This window comes from Phocoena phocoena, chromosome 1 (genome assembly GCF_963924675.1).
Source record: "Phocoena phocoena chromosome 1, mPhoPho1.1, whole genome shotgun sequence".
In the NCBI taxonomy this organism is placed as follows: Eukaryota; Metazoa; Chordata; class Mammalia; order Artiodactyla; family Phocoenidae; genus Phocoena; species Phocoena phocoena.
In genome coordinates this window covers 20,699,397-20,724,688 of record NC_089219.1, presented here as the reverse complement: position 1 = coordinate 20,724,688, position 25,292 = coordinate 20,699,397, and the positions used below count along the sequence as shown (strand labels likewise).

General features: G+C 54.9%; 1 protein-coding gene across 5 annotated transcripts in view; it reads right to left on the bottom strand.

Moving 5' to 3' along the window:
• Nucleotides 1-1,652: 1,652 nt before the first annotated feature.
• Nucleotides 1,653-25,292, bottom strand: part of RPS6KA1 (ribosomal protein S6 kinase A1) — a 36,598-nt gene continuing 12,958 nt past the window's right edge. For 3 of the 5 annotated variants that reach the window (XM_065874376.1, XM_065874383.1, XM_065874392.1), the window contains 20 exons: nucleotides 23,641-23,757; nucleotides 23,288-23,369; nucleotides 21,083-21,163; nucleotides 20,822-20,901; nucleotides 19,340-19,446; nucleotides 18,576-18,613; nucleotides 18,086-18,228; nucleotides 17,639-17,709; nucleotides 17,236-17,324; nucleotides 16,212-16,276; nucleotides 15,854-15,956; nucleotides 14,302-14,432; nucleotides 12,610-12,735; nucleotides 12,299-12,388; nucleotides 11,760-11,918; nucleotides 4,702-4,863; nucleotides 4,382-4,458; nucleotides 3,983-4,100; nucleotides 2,935-3,072; nucleotides 1,653-2,596 (listed from right to left, as the gene is read on the bottom strand). In XM_065874376.1, the coding sequence (XP_065730448.1) occupies nucleotides 2,474-2,596; nucleotides 2,935-3,072; nucleotides 3,983-4,100; nucleotides 4,382-4,458; nucleotides 4,702-4,863; nucleotides 11,760-11,918; nucleotides 12,299-12,388; nucleotides 12,610-12,735; nucleotides 14,302-14,432; nucleotides 15,854-15,956; nucleotides 16,212-16,276; nucleotides 17,236-17,324; nucleotides 17,639-17,709; nucleotides 18,086-18,228; nucleotides 18,576-18,613; nucleotides 19,340-19,446; nucleotides 20,822-20,901; nucleotides 21,083-21,163; nucleotides 23,288-23,369; nucleotides 23,641-23,757 (2,100 nt within the window). In that variant the 3' untranslated portion in view covers nucleotides 1,653-2,473. Of the gene's footprint in view, nucleotides 2,597-2,934; nucleotides 3,073-3,982; nucleotides 4,101-4,381; nucleotides 4,459-4,701; nucleotides 4,864-11,759; nucleotides 11,919-12,298; nucleotides 12,389-12,609; nucleotides 12,770-14,301; nucleotides 14,433-15,853; nucleotides 15,957-16,211; nucleotides 16,277-17,235; nucleotides 17,325-17,638; nucleotides 17,710-18,085; nucleotides 18,229-18,575; nucleotides 18,614-19,339; nucleotides 19,447-20,821; nucleotides 20,902-21,082; nucleotides 21,164-23,287; nucleotides 23,370-23,640; nucleotides 23,758-24,604; nucleotides 24,740-25,292 lie in introns of those variants that run through there. The other 2 variants (XM_065874366.1, XM_065874399.1) reach the window with 2 other exon arrangements.

The window sequence follows — 25,292 nt, the reverse complement described above, 5'->3', positions numbered from 1 at the left end:
CTTACCTCTTGGGCCCTTACTTTCTTATCTATAAAGTGAGGAGGTTGAGAAATACCAGAAGCAAAAGACCCTCGTTGATAAAGCTTTGAATCTTGCCAGACTGGCAGGTCCCCACTCACTGACTGTTATCTCACAGTTTCTTTTGCTGGTTCTCCCCCCTCCAGGTCACCTCTAAATGCTAGTATGTGCTAGGGCTCAATCAGTCTCCTCGTCTGCTCAGTCCCTACAATAGCACTTCTCAGACTCTAACGTGCACGCAGATCTCATTGAAACGTAGACTCTGACTGAGCAGGTCTGGGGATGGGCCTGAGATTCTGCACTTCTAACAAGCTCCCAGGTGATGCTGATGCTGCCGGTCCATGGACCACACTATGAAAGTCCAGCTTCCTGGCTCTACAAACTTTCTCCAAACTAATGACTCCCAAATTTATACTTCCAATCCAGACCTCTCTCCAGAACTCCGACTTCTAATTACAACTCTTGGTTGACACCTCCATTTGGATATTTTAAGGCACCTCCCAGAGTTCTCAAACCTGCTTCCCCCCAATTCTCCTTCAGTACTCAACTGCTCAAGTCAAAAACCTACAAGGTATCTGTGCGTCTCCTTTTTCTCTTAGCCCCTACATCCAAACTGACAGCAAGCAAGTGCGGTCTACTTTACCTCCGAAGCATATCCGGACCCTGTCTACTCCCTCCCCATCTCCACTCCCACCACCCTAGTCCAGGCGACCTCCTTTCTCGTGTGAGCTACTGCAGAAGCCACCGACCTGGCCGCCCTGCTTCTTGCCTGCCCTCTCCCCGCATCATTTCTCTACACATTAGAGTGGTCTTTTTAAAATATAAATCAAATCATGTCACTCTCCTGCTTAATTAAATTCTTTTAGGAGCTAGCATCTCATCTAGAATTAAATCTTAACTCCTTACTCTGGCCTACAAGGCCCAGCATGCCTGGCCCTGGCCCTGACACCGCAGCCCTGTCAGCTTCTCTCCAGTCCCTGAGCATGGCCAGCCTGTTTCCTCCTTGGAGCCTTTGTCCTGACTCTGCCCTCTGCTTCCTGGTCCTGGCTGGGCCCTTCTCATCATTCAGATCTCAGCTTGTGGGTCACCTCCCCTGAGAGGCCTTCCCTGATCACCCCATCTCTCATCCCAATTTAACTCTGCGTGTCTCATCAGTAGCTGACCTTTGTTTACTTGTCTGCTTCCCCACTGGAAGTAAGACACAGGAAAACAATGACCTTGTTTTCTACTTGGTTCACCAGCATCTGGAACAGGGCCAGCATAGGTACTCAGAAAAAAATTGTGTTAGGAAATGTCATTCCCCCTCTGAGCCTCAGTTTCCCCGTCTATTAAACAGCGATAATAATATAATAGCATCTTCCTCACAGGGTTGTTAGGATTAAATGAGAAATACGTGTAAGGCCCTGGCACTTGGTCACTAGTGGCTAGTAATCCCATTACTATAATCAATACCATATTGGAATCCCTGACAGGAATGTGTGGGCAGAGCCAGCGGGACTCCCACATGCTCCCCAACTGAGCTCCAAGCAGCTGGGCTAATTGGCCCTGGCCCACTACTTGTCACTGCCAAAGTCCTCAACACCCAATAGCAGAGGGAGGGCAAATCCAGGGATGACAAGTGGAGACAAGCGAGCTTCAACTCAACTATAAGTTTATTAGAAAGGCCGTGGGCAGATGAACCCTGAGTTACCAGCTGAGGAAGGAATGAAAAAGCCCCTGCCCCTCTTGGCCTGCCCCACAGGCCTCCTGTGAATTCTGTCCTGTGGCAGACTCCAACAGAAGTCAGCCAAAAAGTGCTTTCCAGATGCTCCTTCAGGGGCTGCCCGACCTGACTGCAGAGGACCCAGTGGTACGGCCAATGTGCATGCTGGTGCCTGGAGCTGGGAGCCACGGGGCCTCGGTCCTCTCCTCTAGCAGAAAGTGGTTCCAGAACCCCCAACAGAACAGAACAGAAAAGGAGCCGATGGGGATAGAGCAAGTTCTGCCAAACAGCCAAGGGCTCTGGAAGGTGACGCTGGACTGCCTTGGAGGTGGGTGCAGATGGCCACAGATGGCCAATTGTAGGGGTCCCCCCCAGGGGGACCCTAAAGCTGCTCTAAGGAGTCTCAGCTACAGACAGCCCTAGTGTGACTCAGTGCCCCTCCCGGGGCTGCACTGGCTACTTCTGCTCCCAGAAAGGCAAATGGATCTTGTAAAAATCCATGGTGGTTGGTGCCATTTTTTTCTTAAAAAAAGACAAGAGTTTGTACAGTGAATCGATTTCAACCAGCAGAGCCTGAACCGAGAAGAGTGCGTCCTGGGGGAGGAGAAGGCACTTCTCACGCCCTCCCCGGGGTGATCTGGGCCCCCTAGGGGCTCCGCTCCCTCTGGCCCTGTGACTCAGGCCCGCTCCCTCTGGGAAGTACGCTGCCTCCGTCGAGCTAGCACTGCCCTGCGGCCCGGATGCTCCGGCCCCTCACAGGGTGGTCGATGGCAGCTTCCTCACCCGCCGCTGGGCCAGGATAGACGACTCGATGGGCTTCAGCTGAGGGGTGGGCTTGGAGCTGCTGAGCGCAGAGTATGTAGCTGCCATGGCTCCCTGGGGGAGGAGGTGGGAGTCAGTTCCCGAGGGTGGGAGGTGCATGTGCTCCAGGGCCAGGCCGGCCCCTCCCAGTGTTCCACAGCCCCCACAGGCCCCTGTTAATCCCGCCTTGGTGGTTCTTCATGGTCATCAGTCCTGCCTCATCCATCAGACTGGAGGCTTCAGAGCTCAGGGGCTGAGCCCCCTAGAGGACCAGGGGGGCCATGAGTGCACTGTAGACACCCCTGCATGTCAGACTGGGGCTCCCTGGGAAGAGACACACATGGCATCTCCTGGCTCTGCCACCCCAAGTCCCTGCCCATGGAACCTTGACCTGGCAGCCTGGGTGTCTATACCTTCACGGTCTGCAGGTCCTGGTGGGATAGCTGGCTCTGGGGGAGCTTGTCTTTCTGGGTGATCCACGGGTGCTGCAGGACCTGCTTAGCTGTGAGGCGCTGGTGTGGGTCCACATGCAGCATCTTGGATACCAGGTCCTGGAGGAACAGCAGGAAGGGGTTGGTGGGAAGGGCTAGCAGGGGCGCACACAGCTGTGTCTGTAAGGCAGCCATCTCCTGCCATCTCCCACCTGGACCCTTGCAGTGGCCCCTTCGATCCACTCTCCACACCACTCCACGGCCTCCCTGAGCACATGCCCTTCTTCAGGACTTCTTCCTGGAAGGCCATTCCCTTTCTCTTTCACCTTCTAGAAGCCATGCAGGAAGGTGGGAAGAACCTAAGGCTGGGGTTGGGCAGGTTCAAAACCTGACTCCCCTGCTCATCAACTGCATCTCCTGGGCAAGTTACTTTAACTCTCTGAGCCTCAGTTTCGCCTCTGAGAAACGGGATAACAAAAATACCTGACTCATAAGGTTAATGCAAGGTGGTGCTGTTCATTAAGGGCTCAACCTCTGTCTGACACAGAGGTTCCCATGACTGGAACCCATTGCTAACAGTGAAAGCTCAAACGTCCCCTCCTCTGAGAAGGCCTCTCTGCCCGGTAACCCGGGGCTCTGCTCGTGTCTCCACTGCCTGTACCCCTGGCCAGGAGGACCTGCCTCTCCACACCTGGCATCTCTGTTCCTTGCGTGCAAGCCTGTCTCTCACCTCACACTAAGTTTCCCCACGGCAGGGGCTGTGATGATGCAGCCCTCTGTTCCCCTACAGGGCCCAGAACACGGGAAGGGCCAGTAAATGATCACCAAGTTGTTTCCAAACAAGGTGTGGGGGGCAGTCTGCCTGGGAATCTTTCACTTGGAGAAATATGGCAACAGAGATTTGTGGGACATTCCACTTGGAGAAATGAGGCTGCAGGTCACCTGTTTTTGTGAAATGCTGAAAAGCCCTGGGATGGGACCCTGCCTCCCCCCCTGAAAAATGAGCAGGGTCCAGGCCTTACAGACTCACCTTGGCTGTGTCTGAAACCGTGTTCCAATTTCCTCCGCTGAGGGTGAACTTCCCACTGCCGATCCGGGTCAGGATTTCCTCTGGTGTGTCACTGGGTCCATTGGCAAATGGAGTGTATCTGGGGAAAAGTCCACCCAGTCTGGGTATAGCCTCTGGCCTCCATCCTGGGGCCAGGGGTGGGGAGGGGTGGGGGACTGTGTCTCCCCCTTCAGACGGGGTGCTCCCAAGGGTGGCACTTCCTCCTCCAGGTGGAACTCCCAAAGGCAGGGCCATGTCCCTGTCTTCAGGCCTTCCTGAGGCAGGGCTGAGTTTCTCCCATCAGACAAGCACCACCCCAGCTACACTAGGGCTGGAGGAAGGGGCGGGGGGCTGAGGGGGGCAGGCCAGTGGGGTACTCACCCCGCCAGCATGGTGTACAGCAGAATGCCCAGGCTCCAGATGTCGCAGCCCTCGTCATAGCCCTGGCGCTTCAGTACCTGGCAGGAAGGGAGGCAGGGGAGGGTGGTCTGTCTGAGGGGCAGTGGCGAGTGGCCCCATATGCTTGCCTGCTCCTCCCCAAAGGGTAGGACAAGGGTCCCAGGCCTGGGCTGATCCTCCCTTGGTACCCGGGCCAAGGCCACAGAGACGGGTTCTGGACAGCGTGGGGCCTCTGGAAGGGACACAAGGCTCCCTGTGCCAGGTCCCCTCACTCTTGCAGCCGAGGAGGCCGGGCCACTCACCTCAGGCGCCACGAAGTTGGCGGTGTAGCAAGGTGTCATGAGGAGCCCGTTCTCAGCCCGCAGCTGCTTGGCAAAGCCAAAGTCGCAGATGCGCAGGCACTCAGGGTTCCCAGACTCGTCCACATACAGGATATTGCTGGGCTTGAGGTCCCTGTGCACAACCTGGGGGAAGAGGGCCCGGGTCAGTTCTCCACGTGGGCAGGCTGCCGGTGGCCCAGGTCCACTGCCAGGGATGGGAGAGTGAGAAGACGGGCCCAGAGAGGGGGCAGAAGGACCCAGAATCTGAGAGGGGAAGGGGCTACAAAGGGGCCTTAGTGCTGCTGGTATTGCCGACTTGAAACTTCTAGGTCAGTGTCTGTGAGGCACCTCTAACTCCACTGTCCACACGGAACTCCTCAAATCCGCTGTCACACAATCTTACCTAATGGCAACTCCATCCTTCCCATTGCTTGGATTGAAATCTTAAGAGTCATTCTCAATTCCTCTTTTTTTCTCGTATTCCTCAATCAATCCATGAGCAAACTCTGCTGGCTCTGCCATTAAAATACACCCAGAGCCCAAGCACTTCTCAGCCCCTCTCCTGGCAGCACGCTGATCCCGGCCACTATCATCCCTCCCCCGGGGTTACGGCAGCAACCTCCTAACTGGTCTTCCTGCTTCTGACCTCACCCCTACAGCCTGTTCTACACAGAGCAGCCAGAGCGATCCTATTAAATGTAAGCCAGATCATGTCCTCTCCAAGGGTTCTGCTCTCAAGAGGAAACGTCTTTACGATGGCCTGATGGCCCCACCTCATCTCTCCCCTGCCCCCTACCCACGTCGCTTGCGCTCTCTGGTCCTCTAGCACTCTCCTCCCTGCTCAGTTGGCTTTGGCCACACCAGCCTCTTTGCTCTTCCTTCAACATGCCAAGCACACTCCTGCCTCAGAGCCTTCACGCTTGCTGTTCCCTCTTTCTGGAATACTCTTCCCTTAAGCATCGGCCTGGCTCATTCTCATTTCTTTCAGGTTTCAGCTCAAATGTCACCTTATCAGGGAGGCCTTCCCTAGACCATTCCATATAAAATAGCCATCACGGACCTGTACTCCTTAGTCTCCTCACCCGGCTTTATCTTTATCCCCAGCATTTACCACCATTGGATATTTACTTAATTGTCTTCTGAACCCACCCACTGGAATGTAAGCTCCACGGGTGTTTTGCTCACTGCTGCATCCCAGCATTTAGAATAGTTCCCAGCACAAAGTAGGTATTCAATAAATAACTGCTGAATGAATGGACGAATGACACTTAACTAGTGAGGCCTTAAGCAAATGACTTTCCTCTGGCCCCGTTTGCTCATCTGTAACCTGAGGGGGCTGAACCACTCCACTTACTTTTCAACCACCCCCTCTCCCTTGGCATGGTTCTAGTCATAGTCATTCCTCTAACTATTACCTAATTATCGACAACTCTCAGATCTCTGACACTAACCCAGAGCTTTCCTGAGTCCAGGCTCATACAGCTGCTTACCAGACGGCAACCACTGAATGTCCCATAGGCCCTCAACCCCAACACACCCCAGACTAAGCTCATTCTCACCCTCCTCCTCCTCCTCCCATGAGCTCACGGTACCGCCTTGAGCCCTGTCGAAGACCTTCAATGGCTCCCTACTACTTGCAAGATAAAGCCTGAAGTCCCCATCCTGGTGTGGAAGGCTCAGCTGTCCGTTCCAGCCTTTGTCTACCACATCCCTCAAGCGCCCTGAGCTCAGGCCAGTGGGGGCTCCTTCAGCCGTAAATAGCCGTATCTCTCTGTAGAACGCCGGCTCACCCCCAGCACCGAGCACAGGGACTCGCACAGAGCAAGTGCTACGTGAATGCTGTGCAATGAACGAATGAATCACACCTCTGAAACACACAGAGACCTTGCAGGTTAGATCAGCTGAGTCTCGCAGGTTAGCTGGCTTCACGAGATGGTCCTTGCATATTCCCCGTAGAGCCAGGCCAACAGGCTCAAGGGGCAGCTGCTGCGCGCTCCAGCTGACAGTCACCATACAGCAACTCGGGCCCAGGTTTCAAAAGCAGCCAAATTACCAGACCAAACCAAATCCCAAACAAGAAAACACCCGCACTGTGGAGGCCAAGTGCAGCCACTGAGTCAACAGGCTGCAGCTCGGGCAGAGTTGTGATTTCAGTCAGGAGGCAGACGGGCCAGAGTGTGAACCCTGGCTTTACCAGCAGCAGCTGTGTGGTCTTGATGTGTCACTTAACCTCTTTAGTCCTTGGTTTTCTCACCCGTAAAATGGGGCTGATGAGAGTGCTCGGCCCCCAGGGTTACAGGAAGGAGCATATGAGTTATGTACCAGAAATATTTAGCACAGGGCTTCGAAAATGGCAGCTGCTGTCATAGTAACGCCAGCACTCCCTGGGGCTGAGCCCCACCATCATGCTGGACATTAAGATACAGTGAGTGCTTGTTAAGACGCCCTTAAAAATTAGAAGACAAGAAGGGTAGGAAAATGAAGGGACAGACGCTGTGCAAAGCAGCATCCGATCACACACAAGTTAGGGGCACAGACTCTGGGGACAGTTTAGCGATGAGGCTTTTACTTAAGCTCCCAGAGCCTCAGCTCCCTCACTTATAAAATGGGCAGAATAATACTAATACCTTCTTCATAGGTTCGTTGGAACAGTTAAATGAGTTGATGTGCAAAGTGCTTAGAATGTGTCTGGCCTGTGGAAAGCGCTCTGTGGAGCGGCGGCACCTCTGTCATCACCAGCACCAACGGAGGATGTGCATTAGGGCGCCTGTGACCAGCCACACACACACAAAAGGGTGAAGTTCTTCTACATAAATCATCTGGCTAAACAGAGAAGTCAAAGTGTGAAGCCCTGCTGAGTTCTCAGACAAGCTGTCCCCGGCATGCTGGGGCCCTTACAGAAACAATATGAGGGAAGCAAGAGACCTGAAAGGGCCCACGTATTAAACAAAGAACTCTTGCAAAATAGATGAAAAAGGCAGACAACCCAATTTCTTCAAACGGACAAAAGACTTGAACAGACATTCCATAAAAGAGGCTGTCCAAATGGCAATAAACCCACGAAGAGGTGCTCAACTTCATCAGTCATCAGGAAAATGCAAACTAAAACCACTATGAGATACCATTCCTCATCTCCTAGAATGGCTGTGATTAAAAAGATGGAAAATACCAAGTGCTGGAGAGTACCGGAACTCTCACACGCTTCTGGGAGGAGTGTAAGTAGGTAAAACAACTTTGAAAAACTGGCAACATCTACTAACGATGAATGTACACTGCACCCTGACCCAGCAATTCCACAGTTAGGTTTACACCCAGCGTTAAAATGGGCAAGTGTTCACGAAAGACAAGTGTAAGAATGTCACGGCAGCATTATCTGTCACAGTCAAAAAACTGGTAACAACTCCGTGTCCATTAACGGTAGAAAGAACAGTTCAATTGTGGTCTATTCATACAGTAGAAACCACACAGCAACGAGAAGGAGTGAACTGCAGTCACACAACATCGCAGATGAATCTCAGAGAGTGCTGAGTGGCAGAAGTGAGATATGAAAGAGTATGTTTATATAAAATTAGAAGTTCACGGGCTTCCCTGGTGGCGCAGTGGTTGAGGGTCTGCCTGCCGATGCAGGGGACACGGGTTCGTGCCCCGGTCCGGGAGGATCCCACGTGCCACGGAGCGGCTGGGCCTGCGCGTCCCGAGCCTGCGCTCCGCAACGGGAGAGGCCACGGCAGTGAGAGGCCCGCGTACCACACACACACACACACACACACACACACACACACAAATTATAAGTTCACTTAGAATGGTTATCCTTGGGGAGGGGAGGGTGCAGGGACTGGAAGGGGCTCGAGGGGGTTGGGGGGAACTGGAAATCCTTCAGTTCTTGATCTGGGTGCTCAGTTACATGGGTGTATTCACTTTTTGAAGATTTATTGAATTATACATGATGATTTGTTTATGTGATATTTCAATAGGAAGGTAACGTTAAAACAAACAGGAGGTCCCAGTGGACCCTGCTCCTGGTCAGCCCCTTCCCATTCCTCGGCTGTTATGAGATTCGCAGCTTCTAGACCACAGATGCTGCCAAAGTATAATCAGCCCCGAGAGTCTCCCTCCAAATACCTCCAAGAGAGCTTCCCATTTCCTCATCACCTACCCCTGGTATTTGGAAAGGGCCAGAAACTTTAGAAGCCCATCGATTCCAAAATCCCAAAGATTTTCTTTGGGCAAGAAACAATATTCTCCCATGACACCCCACCGAGCAGCTGTCTGTACTGGAGCTCACTACCCCTCATGGAGGGGCTCACTACTTTTGGAGGCAGCTCCCACTCTATAAAGCCCTTCCCTGCTCTGAGTTTAGGGGGCCCACTGGAAACGCACTGCTTCAGCTCTGTCTTCTAAACCTTCTTTGGGTAACATTACATTAGCTAGTACTCACGTGAGAACAAAACAGGAAAAGGAAGCACATTTACTGTCTGACCTGACATGTTTCCATATCAGTCTGTTTGTACTGGCCATATCAAAAAACTAAACCACTTCAAACATGACCATTAACAGTACGTGTGGTAAACAAACTGAAGCTCTGGTTATGAGGTAAAGATCTTTTTCACAAAACTTTTACTTTATTTTTACAAACCCTAATGAAAGGATTGATTCAGGCCAAGGTCCTGAAAGGCTGAAACCATGGCATGAAGGGTTGGTGAGGACCTTTATGATACACCTCAGGCCCACCCCCTGCCCGCCACCCATTCACGCATCCCCAGACTGTGACCACCGACACCACTGATGACTAACGGGGGCAACGAGATGTCGGCTCAGGGACACGATGCTTTGTGAAGTACGCTGTGCCTCCCACGGAGTGTTTATTGACTCCTTGATCCCAGAAAGAAGTTGAAGCTAAACCTAATTAAGACTTTGGAGCACCTTGCAGTTTACAGGAAATATAGGCAATAGAGAAACAATTAAAATGATGCCATGAGGAAGCAAACAGACACATTCAGAATGTGGGACAGGGAATTCCCTGGCGGTCCAGTAATTAGGACTCCACGCTCTCACTGTCAAGGCAGTTTCGATCCCTTGTCGGGGAACCGAGATCCCGCATGCCATGCGGCACAGCCAAAAAAAAAAACCAAAAAAGATTTGGTGAATCTTGGGACTTCCCTTGCAGTCCAGTGGTTAAGACTCCGCGCTTCCACTGCAGGGGGCGCAGGTTCAATCCCTGGTCAGGGAACTAAGATCCCCCATGCCGTGCGGCTCAGCCAAAAAAAAACCCAAAAAAGATTTGGTGAATCTTAAAGGGAAATGTTTTTCCTTGTACTATTCTCTTCTTTTTTTAAAACTTTTTATTTCATATTGGCGTATAGTTGATTAACAATGTGTTAGCTTCAGGTGTCCAGCAAACTGATTCAGTTATACATATACATGTATCTATTCTTTTTCAAATTCTTTTCCCATTTAGGTTTTTACATTATATTGAGCAGAGTTCCCTGTGCTATACAGTAGGTCCTTGTTGGTTATCCATTTTCAATATAGTGCCGTGTACATCCCTTGTACTATTCTTTTAACTTTTATGTAGGTTTGAACTTTTTCCTCAATAAAAAGTGGGGGAAAATACTCCAGCAACAACAAAAAAGAAAGTAAGAAATTGAAAGAGGGAGAAGGAGGGAGAAGGAGAGGGAAGGAAGAAAAGAGGAAGGGAGTGGGGTAAAAATCTTGACAATTCTTGAATCTGGTTACGGGGGGTTCATTATTCTATTCTTGTACATTTTGTATATGTTTGAAATTTTTCATACTAAAAAGTTAATGTTGGGCTTCCCTGGTGGCGCAGTGGTTGAGAGCCCGCCTGCCAATGCGGGGGACATGGGTTCGTGCCCCAGTCTAGGAAGATCCCACGTGCCGCGGAGCGGTGGGGCCCGTGAGCCATGGTCGCTGAGCCTGCACGTCTGGAGCCTGTGCTCCGCAACGGGAGGGGCCACAACAGTGAGAGGCCCGTGTACCGCAAAATAAACAAACAAACAAACAAACAAATAAATAATAATAATAAAAAGTTAATGTTAAAAAAAAAAAGGCATAGCAATGATCTGGTCCTATTTCCCCGTAATGTTTATGTGGCCTTTTCCAGGGGCCTGTGCTGGACCATGGTGCTTCCCTGGCACAGCACCTCACTTCATGCCTCATCCAACCTGTGAAGGGGCAGCTCTTACTGTCATGAGTTTGCAGATGAGGAAATGGCTCAGAGAGGTGGGAGGTTTTCCCAACCTAACACGCAGAACTGGACACAGCCAGTCTCATTCCAGAGCCTGCGTCCTTAACCCCCATACTGCCTGACCAGAAGCACCCTAAAACATCATCTCGTCCAGAGAGAAACTCACGCTGCCTCTGTTTTCAGCTTTGATACCCTGTAAGGACCTTTTCTAGCTCCGCCTTGTGCAATGATAAGGACAAGTCCTACAGTTCGGACACACACTCTTCTGTAGCACCTGCTGTGTTTCCAGCAGCATTTCCTCTTGCATCCACTTCCTCTGTCCTAACAGCAAAACCCATGGCCGGATTCACCACCCTGAAGCCTTGCAGCTCCCACAGTGATCCTGTTCGTTCTTAACTTAAAGCCTCACTCCCCATCTGTAGCTCTCCACCCAAATTCCTCAGTCAGACATTCTGGCTCCATTCTTCCTGGACTGTGTGACCTTGGGCAAGTGAGCTCACATCTCTGAGCCTCAGCCTTCTTACCTGTAAAGTGAGGCCAATAACAGCACCTACCTAACAGGGTTGTTGTGAAAATCAATTGAGATAATGTAAGGAAAGAAGTCAACATGACGCCTGCCTCGGTCCTGAACAAATGTTCATTTTCACAGTTTGGCCTCATCTCTCCCTCCCTCCCTTCCTTATGTCCATCCACTTGCCCCCTCACCCATCCCAAGTCTCCCCTCTGTCTGGCTGGTTGAAGACTGCCTGGGCCAGTCATGGTTCATACACTCTGTTTACGGTACGACCCTTGGCCACCCCCCATGCCCACTTGGTGCCCCCGACCCAAGACTTACCCCCTGGGAATGCAGATACTCCACGGTCTTGCTGATGGTATGCAGGACGAAGCTGGCCTCACGCTCTGAGAAGAATTTCTGCCGTAGGATCTTATCCAGCAGCTCCCCTCCCCGCATCAGCTCTGTCACCAGGTACACGTGTTTGCCATCATCGTACACCTACCAGAGACCTCACCATCAGGCCCCTCCCCTTGATGCCAGGCCTGGGCCCCTTGGCCACCAGCTCACCAGGACAGGAAGGAAGGAATGACGTGAGGCTTGGGCGTGTGTTCTGCTCTGTGCTTCAGTCACCCTGGCAGGGCCTTCACCTATCTGGGCCCCTGGACAGGATGCTGGCTCTGTCCTGATGGGCAGGAAAGCTCTCAGAGACTGCCTGGGTGTGAAGTGGAGGGCACTTGGGTGCAGCCAGATCAGAGGCACTAAGGGGCCTCCCCATCCATAAGCACAGGAGGATGAGAAGCCAAAGGAATGGCAGCCCCGAGACGGTCCTAGAGTCGAGGGCCCCCAGCCCCAGCCCACTCTCGAGGACCCCCACTTACATCTTTCAGAGTGATGATGTTGGGGTGCTGCCCATACCGCAGAAGAATCTCAATCTCTTCCGAGGGATCTCGCTTGCTCTTGTCGATGACCTGAGGAGAGGGGTGCATGTGGTGGTGTCCAAGGGACCGACTCCAGACCCCCTTCCCGCCACAGAGCCCACGCTGCAGGGCGTGGAGTCTCAGCCGCACACCTTTCACCCATCCACAGAGCCTCAGGCACCAACTCTCCCCCACCAACGGGCCAGGGCTACGTGGCCCCCCACCTCCACCCCACCGAGTGGCCTCGGCCGAGACAAGGTCGAGAGGCCTACCTTGACAGCATACTCCATGGTGGTGGCCTTGTGGACACAGCGCTTGCACTCGGAGTAGGAGCCCACACCGATTGTCTCTTTTACCACATAGCCGTCGCTAAAAACCAGGTTCTTTCCGTGTAGTTGCTGCAGGAGACCAACAGGTAGGACCGACCCCGAGCTCTAGGATGCAGAGGTCATCCCCCCAGAACCCGAGGCCTTGGCACTGTGGAGATGGCACTGGGCAAGAGGCTGGAGGCCAGGGGTAGAATGTTGGCTGTGTGACCTCAGGCAAGAGTCTGCCCCTCGGGCTTCCCTGGTGGCACAGTGGTTGAGAGTCCGCCTGCCAATGCAGGGGACACGGGTTCGTGCCCCGGTCCGGGAAGATCCCACATGCCGCGGAGCAGCTGGGCCCGTGAGCCATGGCCGCTGAGCCTGTGTGTCCGGAGCCTGTGCTCCGCAATGGGAGAGGCCACAGCAGTGAGAGGCCCGCCTACCGCAAAAAAAAAAAAAAAAAAAAAGGAATCTGCCCCTCTCTGGGCCTGTTTTCTACACTATATGATGGGCACACTCACTCTCGCCAGGGTGCCTGGCTGCAGTCTGTGGTTAGTGGGTGCTGGAGGGGGCAGGCAATAGGCCACAACACACATGGAGCGGTTTGAAGCTCCGAGAAGCCCAGGCAGGACTGAGAGGGATGCAGGAGTCCTGAGCCAGGTCCCAGCTCTGCCACTTACGTGGCCTTCAGTGAGTCGCCTCCCCTTTCTGCGTGACACAGCCCACCTCAAGGGTGTCTCGAGGCTCTGAGACATTAACAGTATCAGATGCTGCTATGATGCTGAGAGTGTGGCAGGCACTATTCCGAGCACTTTTCACCAGGTGACCCACAGCCCGTGGACGGCCCTGGTTCATGTCTGTTGTCCTCACATCCAGTCTGGTTTAACGTTTGTCCACGACCAAGATATCCCAGGTGGATAATAAATCACACAGTCACCTTAACTTTACACACATCAACTCACATAATCCTCAAAACAATCCTTGGAGAAAGGTTTTATCATCAACCCCATTTACAGATGAGGAAACTGAGGCACTGGGAAGGTGAATGTCCCCTCCACAGTCCCTGACCTTGGAAGCTCTGACCCAGGCAGGGAGCTCCAAAGTCTACATTCTTTTTTATTTTGTTTTTTTGTTGTTGTTGTTGCTGTCATTTTGCGGCCACATGGTGCAGCATGCAGGATTCTAGTTCCTCGACCAGGGATTGAACCCACAAACCCCTGCAGTGGAAGCATGGAGTCTCAACCCCTGGACCACCAGGGAAGTTCCCGAAGTCCACCTTCTTGCCTCTCGACTCTAAATTTCCTACAGAGCCGGGAAAGTGTGCAAATGGGGGACAAGTGGAAGGAGACCCGAGTGCCACGCCACCCACCCCCGTCAGGACCAGCCACTCCCCAGCAGCACCACCCTGGGCACTCCCTGGCATTTACGCAGGCCCTACAATGTCCTGGCTCTGTGTCAGGAACCTCATAACCGTGCTGTTATCCCTGTTTTACAAATGGGGAAACTGAGGCTCAAGGAGGCTGGAGGCCCAATGGGCTCCACGGTGGCGTCAGGGTTTGAACCCAAACCTATCCGAGTCCAGAGCCTGTGTTCTCAGCCGTCTGCCTTGTGGCTTCTAGGTGGAAAAGGACAACTGAGCAGCAGCCTTCTGCCCCTCACCTGTACCACCGAGTGCAGGGGCGCCTGCGTGGCCCGAGGCTTGCCGTCGTCCTCCATCAGGCCAGTGGCCACGAAGCTGAAGCCACGGAACAGCTGATGGGCACCAGCGCTGGGGGGGATGCCTGGGGAGTCTGCAGGGGCAGGAGAGGGATGTGAGCCAGAGGAGGTACCCTTGACCCGAGGCAGCCCAGCAAAGCGGACCACAGGGGCTTCCAGGCCTGCCTCAGCAGCTGGTCGTTGTGGCAGCCTGGGCAGGGCCCCTCATCCCCGGCCTTAGTTAGCCCATCTGCCCATGTGTGTTTAGACCAGCCCAGCCCTTACACACAAGGAACGGAAAGACCCTCACCTCCGCCACCCGCCCAGGCCAAGGCACTTTATCCCTTTCTGGAGGCCTCCCTGCCTCTGGTCTGCCCCTTCAGGTCCATCTTCTGCGCAGCAGCCAGAGGGATAGTTCCAACCACAAGTCTACCCCCTGCCTGTACCCTTCAAATGCTCCCCTCTGCCCTCAGGAGAGCCCAGCTCCTCTCTCCCCGTCCCACAGCTCAGCCACGCCAGGCCTCTCAGGTCCTTAAGGAAGACTCCGAGCCCCGGCACATGCTGTTCCTGCGAACTACAACCCACCCCTCGTCCATCCTTTGAGGCTCAGCTTACACAGTCCTCTGCGAAAGCTGGCCTCACGCTGCTCCTCCAGGCCCTCGCCTCATTAGGCTGCGCTTGTCGTGCTGCCCAGAGCTGTCCTCATGTCTCTTCCCCACTACAGCCTGAGCCATATGAAGGCAGGGCCTGGGTCTGTCCTGTTCACCATCAATGCTCCCATGGCTGGCACACAGGAGGGACTTGGTACGTATTTGTCAGATCAACAAATAAAGATGGGACAGACTGCTTGGAGAAGTGCTAAGCTCCCTGACATCAGAGATGTGCAAGCCACAGTGTGAAAAGCACCCCCTCTGCTAAACCCGCCCCTCCAGGAGACCTTCCAGAACGAACACTCTTCCCCAATATCTAGCCAAAATGTTAGGATTTACCAAGTTCTCTCCCAGAAGCCCCCTACTTGGCTTCTAGCAGTAACCCCAGAGACTGAGTGGGTCTACGGCTGCCCACGCTTCAGATGAGTCACTGAAGCCCAGTGGTCAGAGTAGCCAAAGCCGATTCCCACGCTTGCCCCTGACCTGTGGGCACTGTCACCTCTGCTGCCAGACCGTCTCCACCTCACGTGTTTGCCGGGTCAGACACTTCAGCCCTGATGTGAGTGTGAGCCTGATGTGTCTGGTCTTCCCAATGGGCTGAAGATGCCTGGGGCAGGAGTCCCGACTTCTCTATCGTGGCCTGAAGGCCACCCCCACCACCTCACCCAGGCACAAAGAGGCCCACAGAATCCCGGAGTGGGACGACCAGGCAGAATGAGATGGAGACAAGGAGTCAGAGACCCATCCACCTGTCTGCCCACACACCTGGGCCTGCCGCAGCCCTGAACACCCCTGTGCCCTAAGAGGCCCCTGACTCCCTGCTTCCCACCTGTACCAGTCCAAGACAAACCGGACAAAGGGCGCACCCTTGGGCGTGCGGGATGTGAACTCAGTGTCAAAGTAGAAGGTGTCATCGGGTTGTGCCACAGCCGGCTTGAAGGGTGGCTTGATCTCACGCCGGTACAGCTTCTGCAAGGCGGGGCGGGCACAGTGGTCACCTTGGCACCTCCACAGCCTGCCAGCGGCCCCGTGCAGGAGTCAATGGCCTGGACAGAGCACAGGCTATGCAGACAGGGCATGACCGCTTGCCCTTGGGATGCGAGCCCATGCCTCCAAGGCCATGGTGTCACCTCTGCTTCTTATGGGAGGCCCTAGGCAGTAGAAGCCCCCTCCGACCACAGCTGAATCCCTGACTGGGGCTCTGGGGTGGACAGACACACTCACATTCCAGTCAATGGTGGAGTAGAAGACATGCCTCTTGATTTCCTCTGCCCCATCAGGGCCGGAGCCTGAAAAAGCCCAGATGAGAGGTCTGCCTTGGGATGCTCCAACCCGCAGGCACCCGCCCTGTCCTCCGAGCAGCCTCGCCTCACTGTGGTCTGGGACCAGTGGCTGGGCTCACACTGCCCCAAATCCATCCAGCCATCACCCCGAGGCCTACTGCCCACTCAGCATTTTCCACTGTCTGGAGCCCCTCTGTGAACAAGCTCCAATGTACTGACAGGAGAAGGAAAGCCCAGAGAAGAGAGGCCAGGCAACGTGCCCAAGGCCAAAGTCAGGACAGGCCGAACCTGTTCCGAGATCTGCAGGGGGCCCCCACCTCCCTCCCAGCTCAGGCCTCATCTCTGCTGCTCTTATCCCATTGCCCTTGTCAGCCACCAGACAGGCTCTCACTCCATTCAAGCCCAGGGACCTGGACGGGACCTTACAAAGCTGGTCATGATCCAGGTGAACCCAGGAGCCAAGGAGTCAACACATACTGAGCAGCTGCTACAGACACATTCGCTGACTTCACTTAATCAACAGAGCTTGAGATCATTGTCCTCCATGGAGACGAGGACCTAGGGCTCTGGGGGGAGAAGTCAACTGCCTTGGGTCACTTCGCTCACAAATGGTACTCACTCGATCAACAAATATTTGTGGAGGCGCCACTGTGTACCGAGGCAGTGGGGTCCTGTCATGGGGCTGGGACTGGGGCCTGAGCCTCTGACTCCTGAGCTCGTGCTCCTTCCGTGCGGGGCCTCTGTCCTCATCCCCAGGGGGAGTACAGATGACTCAGTTCCTGCCTTCCCCCTACACACAGGTCACCCCACTGCCCCAAACGCCACACATGGAGCCAGAAAGTAGGGTGGCCAGAGGCATTGTCTCCCCACACAAAGGACAACGGCCCCTTTCAGCCCCAGATGTGGCCCCGTGGCCTAGGCCGCAGCTGTACCCCGCTCCCCTCCCCTGAGCTGGGGCTGCTTACCGAGCCGGTTGGCAGGATTCCGCTTGAACAGGGACCGCAGGAGGCTCTGGGCTTCCGTGCTCAGAAACTGGGGCATGCCTAGCTTTGCCCTGAAATGGCCCCCAGGTCTCGTCAGGGCTGAGCTCCACCCCAGAGGCGCCGTCTCACCTCCCACCTCTGTCCATGTCTAGTTTCCAGCTCAGTCCAGACAAGCCATCCTCAAACTCCCCTCCCAATGACTCAGGGATTCCCCTCCCACAGGCCCCTATGGATGAAAAGGGAGCCCTAGAAAGCACAATGCTCAACCCAGAGGAGTGTCTCATTAATGGGGAATCTGAGGCAGGTGCAGGGTGTTACTCTGGCCCCCAAACTGGGGCCAGGCGTGGAGGAGACCCTGAGGTGTCAGAGAGGGGCTGGAGCTTACTTCAGAATCAGTGTCATGGTCTCCTTCCGGTCCTTCCCCTGGAAGGGCAGGGAGCCCGTCAGCATCTCAAACTGCAGAGGACAAGGGTCTGTTCAGGCTCTGGTCCCATCTCCCATGCCCCCACCTCCTCCCACCCCAGCCACTCAGCTCCAGGCCTAGGAGCTCCGCCTGGATCAAGAACTGCATCTGCCCCTCCCCACTCTGTCAATCAGACCACGAGGAACAGTACTAGGGGTCCAAAGCTGGGGAGAGGCCCAGCACAGGGCTGGGGGCTGAGCCTGGAATCCTTCCAAGGAAGGAAACTGCAGCTGGGTGGAGGGTGAGGCCAGCTTAGCTGTGAGAGGACAAGAGGAGAGCCTTAGAGACCATCAACCACCCCCTTACACAGATGGGGAAACTGAGGCCCAGGGCCTGGGCTGGATGCTTTACCCCTGCCTGGGCACTCACCATCAGCACCCCATAGGACCACCAGTCTGCACTGTGGGTGTGGCCCTGGCGGTTGACGACTTCGGGGGCCATGTACTCCACCGTCCCACAGAAGGAATAGGCCTTCTTCTCGTGGTCAATGGCCTCCTTGCTCAAGCCGAAGTCTGTGGCAAGGAGGGCAAGAAGACACATCTTCAGGACTCCCTGCCTTCCTTGCTGCCATTCCCTGCACACCTATCCCTCCTGCCCAGAGGCCTGAGGGCATCACCCCCATCACACTCAGGAGGAAGCTGAGGCCCAGGGAGGTTAGGTGACCTGCACAAGGTTACTCAGTGGGGAGCTGGGATTCAAACCCAGGCCCTTCCAGGTCTGGGGCCTGGGCTTTTGACCGCTTCCAAGCGCCTGGCACAGCCTCTCAGAAAAAGCGGATCCCCTGGCACTCAGCCCAGGCCCGTCAAGAGCCCATCCTGCCCTCCCCTGAAACCGGAGGGGTCAGGTGCCCTCCACTCACCAGTGAGTTTGATGTGGCCTTCCTCATCCAGAAGGATGCTGCAATGGAGAGATGGGAGTCAGGGCGCCCCAGCTGTGGGCCCTCGGTGGGTTCAGGGGACACCATGGGGCCTGCGGGGGTCGGGTCCAGCCCAGAGAAGGTGATCCACCCAGGGCCGCTCATCTGATGAATGGGCAGGTGGAGTGGGTGTTGGTGGTGCCCTGTAGGTGTGTTGCCTACCTTCTTGCTAATTCTTGAAACAACTGTGTGAGGTAGGTACTTTCATGGCCCCATTTTAACAATGGGGAAGCTAAGGCTCAGGGAGATTAAATAACTCCCCCGGTCATAGAGCTAGTAGGTGGTAGAGATAAGATTTGAAATCGGGTCTGCCTGACTCTAAAGCCACATCTCATTCCACCTCAGCACCTGCCCCTGGCTCCCAAGTTACCACTTGAGAATATTCAGAGGTTAAGGAAAATTCTAGGAAGGGCCATATCAAGGAATGACCTTCAATGGTGGCATCTCAGATGTCACACTGGATTAGCAAAAAAAGTAGGCAACACCCAGGCACAGAGGTACCTGGCCCTTGGTAATGGCATTACTAGAGATCAGGCAGCCCCTCGGGTGAGCCTGCTGCCTCCCCCACTCTGCTCCACCCACCCGTTCATGGGGCAGCCCATCAGGCTGGCTCCGTACCCCGGCAGGCTGGCTCTGTCCTAGAAGAGGCCCCAGGGCCTGCCTCTGTACACCCTAGGGAGGCCGGGCGCGGCTGGGCCTTCACTCACTTCTCAGGCTTCAGATCTCTGTAAATGATGCCCAGGCTGTGCAGGTGGTCCAGGCCCAAAGCCAGCTCGGCCAGGTAAAATTTCACATCCTCCTCCGTGAACATAACCTGCAACAGGCGGGAGAGGGCTTCAGCTGGGATCACTTCTTCCTCAGGAGCTGGGTCACTGGGCAGTCAGCAGCTTCCCAGTCCTCCTTAGAGATTCCAGTGCCATACACCCTTCTCTGTATGAAGGGTCCGAAGAATAAGATGACTAGCATCCAAGTCACTCATGGTAGCACTGAAATGCAAACAGCGAAAGGCTGGAAACAACCCAAGGGTCAAGCAGTAGACTAGAATAAACTCTCTCCCCCACATAATGGAGTGCTATGCAGCCATAAACTAGAACAAGGATTCCTCCATGTTCTGATATGGATCCATCTCCAAGATACACTGTTGTGAAAAAAGCAAGATAAAGAACGGTACATACAGAACAGTACTTTGTATGTAAGAAAGTAGGGGTCAGGATTCAGAACACAATGAATTGGTTTGTATTTCCAAAGAAATGTGGGAAGCTTGGATAAAAACCAATAAAATGTTTATCTGTGGGGGGGTGGTAGAGGGGGCTGGAGTGGGAGGAAGACTTCTCAATGAATATTTTTCTTTTCAATCATGTATTATCTATTTAGACGTTAAAATAACATTTTAAAAATTTAAAAAGTTTGGTTCTCTTCTAAAGCTTAAGTTGTATTAATGGTCCCATTTTTATATTTGGCTCAAATTCTTTTTTTTTTTTCCAAATAAATTTGTTTATTTATTTTTGGCTGCGTTGGGTCTTTGTTGCTGCGCGCGGGCTTTCTCTAAATGTGGCGAGCGGGGGGCTACTCTTCATTGCATTGCACGGGCTTATTGCGGTGGCTTCTCTTGTTGCACAGCACAGGCTCTAGGCGCACGGGCTTCAATAGTTGTGGCATGTGGGCTCAGTAGTTGTGGCTCGCGGGTTCTAGAGCACAGGTTCAGTAGTTGTGGCGCCTGGGCTTAGTTGCTCCACGGCACGTGGGATCTTCCCAGACCAGCGCTCGAACCCGCGTACCCTGCATTGGCAGGCGGATTTTTAACCACTGCGCCACCAGGGAAGTCCTCAAATTCTTTTATGTGAGTTCAAAATCCTTTTGGTTAACGGGACATAATGTTAAAGCATCTAGCTTTCTAGGTGGATTTGGGCTTCTCTGCATCCTTCATAGCCCTGCGCAGAGAAGCCCTGAAAGAATGGAGGTGAAAGAGGTGAGAGCCACCCTTAGCTTCTGGAATCAGGGCAGCATCAGATCCAGAGCCTGATTCTCCTCAGACCATCTTGGGGGAAACTCTCAGAGGCTTTGCCAGGGAATGGGCTCTGTCCCAGGGTGGGTCAGGGACTGCTGGGCAGGTCTGGGGAGTCTCAGGTTGATGTCTCACTGCCGTGCCAGCTCCATCCTGGTGCCCTGGCAGTGGGGTGTCAGCTCACCTCTTTAGAGAGCCGTGTGAAGAGGTCTCCGCCACGCAGGAAGTCCAGAATAAGGTAGAGCTTGCCCTCAGTCTGGAAGGCTGGGGAGATGGGAAAAGGCCATGGTGGAACCAGCTGGGCCCTGGGCCCGGCCCCTCTGATCCCAACTTCCTTAGCCTGCTGGGTGGCAGACAGGGCAACATACAGGGAAGGCAACAGCCCACCAGCGAGGACAAAGGCTGGCAGGTAGGGTAGGAGCTCAAGTAGGGTCTGCAGTCTCACCGTAGTGCAGCTTTACCACAAACGGATGGTTTACATCAGCCAGGATGTCTCTCTCCATCTTGGTCCGAACGCGGTCACGCACTGGTCAGAGGAAGAAGGAGGTTACCAAGGGTCTGGCCACCCAACACAGCTACGCCCAGCCCTGGTTAAGAAGGACTCTCCTGGGCTTCCCTGGTGGCGCAGTGGTTGAGAGTCCGCCTGCCGAGGCAGGGGACACGGGTTCGTGCCCCGGTCCAGGAAGATCCCACGTGCCGCGGAGCGGCTGGGCCCATGAGCCATGGCCGCTGAGCCTGTGCGTCCGGAGCCTGTGCTCTGCAACAGGAGAGGCCACAGCAGTGAGAGGACCACGTACCCAAAAAAAAAAAAAAAAAAAAAAAAAAAAAAGAAGGACTCTCCTTTCTACTTGTTCCTCACATCTCTCGGCAGTGCCCAGGGCTGGCCCTTGGCCCTGCCCATCTCTCTAGCCCTGTCTCTTGCCATGCCCCAAGGAGGCCATTCAATCCAGCCAGTCTAAGCATCCTGTTCCTTGTGTACCCTTAGCCTCTGCCCCCATGGCTCTCCCTGAGATGCCTTCATCAGCCCCCTCTCCATCTGGCATAAAAATCCCTAATTCCAGTCTAGGGCAGATTCTCTGGGCCTGAAATTCAGACTCATGGGTCTCAGCAGACATCCCACAAACACTTTTTTTTTTTTTTTTTTTTTTTTGCGGTACGCGGGCCTCTCACCGTTGTGGCCTCTCCCGTTGCGGAGCATAGGCTCCGGACGCGCAGGCTCAGCAGCCATGGCTCACGGGCCCAGCCGCTCCGCGGCATGTGGGATCTTCCCGGATCGGGGCACGAATCCGTGTCCCCTGCATCGGCAGGCAGACTCTCAACCACTGCGCCACCAGGGAAGCTCCCCCTTTTTTTTTTTAAGGAGTAAAAGTCCCGGGACTTCCCTGGCATTCCAGTGGTTAAGAATCCGCCTGCCAATGCAGGGGGCACGGGTTCAAGCCCTGGTCCGGGAAGATCCCACATGCTGTGGAACAACTAAGCCCGTGCGCCACAACTACTGAGCCTGTGCTTTAGAGTCCTCAAGCCACAACTACTGAGTCCACACACTGCAACTACTGAAGCCCACGCGCCTAGAGCCTGTGCTCTGCAACAAGAGAAGCCACTGCAATGAGAAGCCCGTGCACCACAACGAAGAGCAGCCCCGGCTCGCCACAACTAGAGAAAGCCCACACGAGCAACGAAGACCCAACACAGCGAAAAAGAAATAAATAAAATAAATAAATTAAAAAAAAAAAAAGGCTACTCCCATGTGAGCCCACACCCTTTGAGGCTACAACCCACGCTCTCCCGGGCTCCCTGGTCACAGCACCAACTGCACCGCGCTGCAGAGTCTGCTCAGCCTCTCCTGCCCCAGCCTGGGAGCCCTTCGCAGCATTCTTCTCCTCCCACCATCCCTCCTGGGGAAGGACTCCCATCCCTACCAGGATGGCCTTGGAGCACCACAGCTGCATCACCCCACAGACAGCCCTTTGTGGCTCCATGACCCCAAGGCCAATACCTCCTATTCTCCGCCACCCCCCAGCCCAGCCGGGGCCCGCTTCACTTGGTCAGTGGCCACACTGGTTCCCAGGCTGGTCAAAGAGACACTACCGGGCCCAAAGCCCACTTCCCACCACCCTCACGCCCTCTGCAAGTCCGGGATTCTAGACCTGGGCTCAGCTCCCTTCTCTGAGCCCATCCATCTCTGCGGCCTTGCCTTGACCCACCCTCTCCTACCCACCCAGCTGCCTCCTTTCCCGGGTTCCCTCCTCTCCTCTCATGCCCTTCTCCACCCCGAGACATCTCCCGCTGACTCTCCTAACATTGCGAAGCAACTCTGCTGACAGCACAAGGCCCCCCGCAAACACAGTGCACTCTCCCCCTGCCTCCTTCCAGGCACCTTCAGCTACAGTCAGCACTTGGCTTAAGGGGAGCAGGAAGGGGTGGGGTTAATCCCCGGAAGTCTGTTCTTCTGAATGGACCCTGTCTTTGCTATCAGCTGAAGTGGGGGATGAGGAGCGGCTGAGAATAGGCCTGTTTCTCTACCTTCAGACCAGGTACTCCTCGTGACAGAGCTATCTCCTCCATCAGACCCAAGGCCCTTGAGAGCTGGGCTGTCTCCTTCAATCTGTGCCCAACCTGGGCTCCGCATGGGGAGATACCCCCCACTCACCTTTCAGTGTCGCCTTCTTTAGTACCTTCATGGCATACAGGTGCCCACTGTCAGGCCGGGTGACCTTCCGCACCAGGAAGACCTGAGAAGGCAGCGGCAGGGGAAACCAGGGGAGGAGCTGGGCAGGGGTCGAACACATCAGCTCCCACACGCTCCAGGTCCTAGGCTGACCTCCAACTTCCCTAAGCACCAAGTTGACCTTGTGTCCCCACTGGGTACCACGGTGACCTCTCTCCTCCTCCCCTTAGACACATCAACCCTTGCCCTCTGATCTTTTAAGCTCCAAGGTGACCCTCCCACCTGCCCTCTGACATGACCAGCGCTGCCCTTCCAGCTGTAGGCTCAGGACTCACTTTGCCAAAGGATCCCTGGCCCAGAACCTTGAGGAGCTCAAAATGGGATGGGTCGGCTTTCTCAGAGCCAGCCTTGACATGGTGCGTGATGGAGATCTCCTTGAGGACGTCTTCATCCTGATGGAGGAACAGAGCTGGTGAGCACGGTGGGCCCCATTCAGGTCAGCATAGGGCATGTCCCCCCATCCAAGTCTACTCCCACCGGATCTCGGCAGACAGGGTCCTACAGGCCCAACCAGCCAGCTACCCTGACAGGGCCTCCCAGTTCATCAAGAGCAAAAGCCGGGGAGGGGAAAATTACCAAGGTGCCAGGTCAGGTGAGCTCCTATACCTCCTGGTGCTCCAGCCTGCTCAGGCCCAGAGGGATGCCCAGGCACCGCCAGGTGGAGGCAAGCCCAGGCTCTGGCTGAGGCCCACGAACCTGCCCCAGGTCCTCCCTGTGCGGCTCCCCTCCCCCTGCTGCAAAGGTTTTGGTTTTGCCACAATAGGAAGTAGGGTTTTTTCTCATACTGGGAAGGCACAACTGGGCTTTTGTTCCTAGTCAAGATGGAAGATGGGCTGTCTCTGGCTAGAAGGACAGGGCTGAGATACACAAGAACCCAAGAGTCACCTCAGACTCCCCCACCAACCGGGTAAGGGCCAGTCTGGGGTGGGTAGGAGCTAAGGCCAGAGACTCTATGCTCCACCCTCTGAAACTTCCTTCATACAAGTCTACTAGAAAGCCCTTGCCATGTCCCAGTTGTTCTAGGACCCCTCTGCCCTCCCTCCAATCTGTCCATATGGCCCTGGAGCCCTGAAGTGCCTCCTCACTTCCCCAGGAAGCAAGTCTGGGCAGGGTCCAATCACCCAGTAGGGACAGGCGTGGGCAAGGAGAGCCCAGAGCCAGCTGAGGCTAAACTGGCTTCCAAGGCACCTGCTCCAAGGGCCACAGTCAGGCCAGGCCTAGACATCTGGGCACACTCACCGAGTCCCGCCTGGGGCCAGGGCCAGGGCCAGGGGCAGGCAGAGAAGTCTGGCTGATCCTGGGCCGCTGCTTCCTGGGCAGCCAGGGAAGCAGGGCCCAGAGCCGCAGACGGGGCAGCTTGGGATCCCGCTCCATCCGCCTGGGCTGGGGAGAGGCACCATGGCAGGAGCAGGCAGCGTCCGGGGCTGCTGCGGAGGTGGCCAGGCCCAAGGCGGATGTGCAGGGTGAAGGCGGGGGCTGGGCGCAGCCCAGGACTGCCAATCACTCAGGGCCTGTGGTTTCCCAGCTCCCTTACCACGCTCCCTTCCTCTCTCTTCCCCCTCCCTATTGCCTGAGGGCTGCCCTCGGGCCCTCCTCCCCATCCTCCCTGTGGGCCTTCAAAGGGAAAGCCCCATGCCAACCCAGCTACTGAGGAGTAGATAGGTACCCAACAGGGAGAGACAGGCAACTAACATCTAGAGGCAGATAAAGAGGGACACCCAACAGGCAGAGGCAGGCATCCTACAGGTGAAGACAGATGAAGGTGGGCATCCAACAGATGGGTAGGAGAGTCCACATGCCCAACAGGCAGAGGTAGGAAGAACACACATCCAATAGGCAGAGACAGATGGGGACATGTACCCAACAAGCGGAGGCAGGAAGGGACTCACACCTAATAGGCAGAAGTGGACAGAGACTCATACCTAAC